At 38.8% G+C, this 1,931-nt stretch overlaps 1 protein-coding gene across 1 annotated transcript; it reads right to left on the reverse strand.

Annotated features, from left to right (window-relative positions):
- Positions 1 to 622: 622 nt before the first annotated feature.
- LOC149219132 (uncharacterized) lies at positions 623 to 1,501 on the reverse strand. Its single transcript, XM_089382534.1, has 2 exons — positions 1,120 to 1,501; positions 623 to 828 (listed from the first exon to the last, which is right to left on the reverse strand). The coding sequence occupies exons 1-2, from the start codon at positions 1,450 to 1,452 to the stop codon at positions 634 to 636; spliced, it is 528 nt and encodes a 175-aa protein (XP_089238660.1). The 5' UTR covers positions 1,453 to 1,501; the 3' UTR covers positions 623 to 633.
- Positions 1,502 to 1,931: the final 430 nt, after the last annotated feature.

Raw genomic sequence — 1,931 nt, forward strand, 5'->3', positions numbered from 1 at the left:
TTCTAGTGTGAGTTATGTATGCTGATTTAACATAACAGAGCTTTTGATGAGAGATTTGACGAGTAAATAGAAGTTAAGAGGGCAGATTTGTGGCTATAACAAATCTGTTGTTTATAAGTTATTTCCAGATCTGTTATATGTTGATGATTGTACCTTAGGGTTAAAAATATAATTCCCTTCAAGTACAATTGCTTGGTGTTTATTTTCTTGGGCTGCCTTGCGTATTTGGTTTGACAAAAGTGAAATGTATGCAGCTGCAATTTATGTTTCAGATTGAGCCATAAGGTTGACAAGTTCAAAGATCTAGAAAACCTCAAGTAAATAAGGTGAAATTTCTAAAATTGTCTTAAACACAGATTTTCGAAATTTCCAGAGAATGGCTGCTATATAATGTTAACTTTCTAGAATCTAAATTTATTTTTTCTAAAGAAGCAATTGCATGCTTTTCGTACTAGTGATATTCATTCTCTAGTAGATTTCTGTATTGAAATTTTCCCATTCAAAACTATTCCATATCACCACATATCCAAATTCGTATATGGTAATTATGACTTATTTGTGATTATTCATGATTCTTCGATTTTTTTCTCAATATTTTCTAGAGTCTTCTATAGAGGTTCTCACGTCTCTACCCTATGTCCCTTGAAACTTGAGGACCTCTCTTGCTATCTCAAAAACTTGTCCACCAGTTCCCAACTTCGCTGAAACATAATGAAACACCCTGGATACCGGTCTTAAGTGTTCTATAGAGCACCAGTATGTTAAGCCTGGTCCCACTGGGAGTGGTGAACGCGGGAACTGATTATCAATGTGGCTCAAACCTGCACCCTGTGCATTTGTGATCCCCATTCAGCAATTTAAACCACTTGCAATAAGTTCAGTCAAGATAATCAAAAAATTGAAACTAAGAAGAGATACACTGCAGGAAGCCATCCAAATTAAAGTTCCAAAGCTGGGATGTGGAATCCCCGGAACTGAAAAACGGGGATTCAACCAGTGGCTTTGGGGTAAAGAATGATAAGTCGGGACTTAAAAATTTTGACACACATTATGCCTGAACTAAAGAAAATTTGCAATCAAACAACACGGAGAAACAGAGGGGGTGGGAAGATTATTAACTGCTTTGTTGACATAGTGGTTGAATCCTCTTAAAGAAGGTGCTGAAGCAGAGGGGAGCCCATTCTCAATTATCGCTTCAGTTTCGTCAGATGATTCATCTGTTCCCATGCTGTCGCTGCTACCTTTTCTGCTATGTGTCCTGTTCATCATGGAGATTGAGAATAACACTGAGAGTGGACTACGCCTTTTTCGCCTGCGCAAATCACATACAATTCGAGGACTGCTAGAAAGGTTGCAATATTGAGGAAGATGAGATTGGTTTCTACTGCAGTTTCCAACGCTATCAAAGCAAATTGGTATGATTGATTTTGCACTTGCTGTGATAGCTACCATGTTCGCAAATGGCCTCGGCAAAAGAATAGATTATTTGTGTTTCAAAAGTCGTTAATGTCTTCCAGGGGAGATTGTATCCGATTGACTATGGGCTAGTTACGCCGTAAGGCGTTTCCCTCTGAAATGAACTCCCTCAAGTGCCTTTCTGTCTTAAACGTAGCCATTAGATCTTTTGTTAGACGATTGAACAAAAATCAACCGTCTGATTAGCCGTCTGATTTAATAAAAAATGTTTTAAAATATTAAAAACCTTAAAAAAACGTTTCACCTTTCACTTGACATCTGTGGGCTCACGATTGAGCTTCAGGAAGAAGTTGCAACTTCCTGAGAGCATGCGAAAAGCCCCCCTGATTACAGTGTCGTCTGGACTGCATATTCTTGCAAGAATTACTCGTGCCTCATTCAGAGAAAATACCAGAAGGGCTTCGATGACTGCAAAGACTGCTTCGATCTTCAAGGCCGGGAGAAAACCAGGTGGG

Source organism: Pinus tabuliformis, chromosome Q (genome assembly GCF_031772625.1).
Source record: "Pinus tabuliformis cultivar Carrire ecotype Pingquan chromosome Q, CPIR1, whole genome shotgun sequence".
Lineage (NCBI taxonomy): Eukaryota > Viridiplantae > Streptophyta > Pinopsida > Pinales > Pinaceae > Pinus > Pinus tabuliformis.

Coding starts and splice junctions, on each gene's coding strand:
- LOC149219132 (XM_089382534.1), bottom strand. CDS start 1,452: ATGGTAGCTATCACAGCAAGTGCAAAATCAATCATACCAATTTGCTTT. Junction 829..1,119: donor ACCACTATGTCAACAAAGCA/GTTAATAATCTT, acceptor ACAAATGCACAG/GGTGCAGGTTTGAGCCACAT.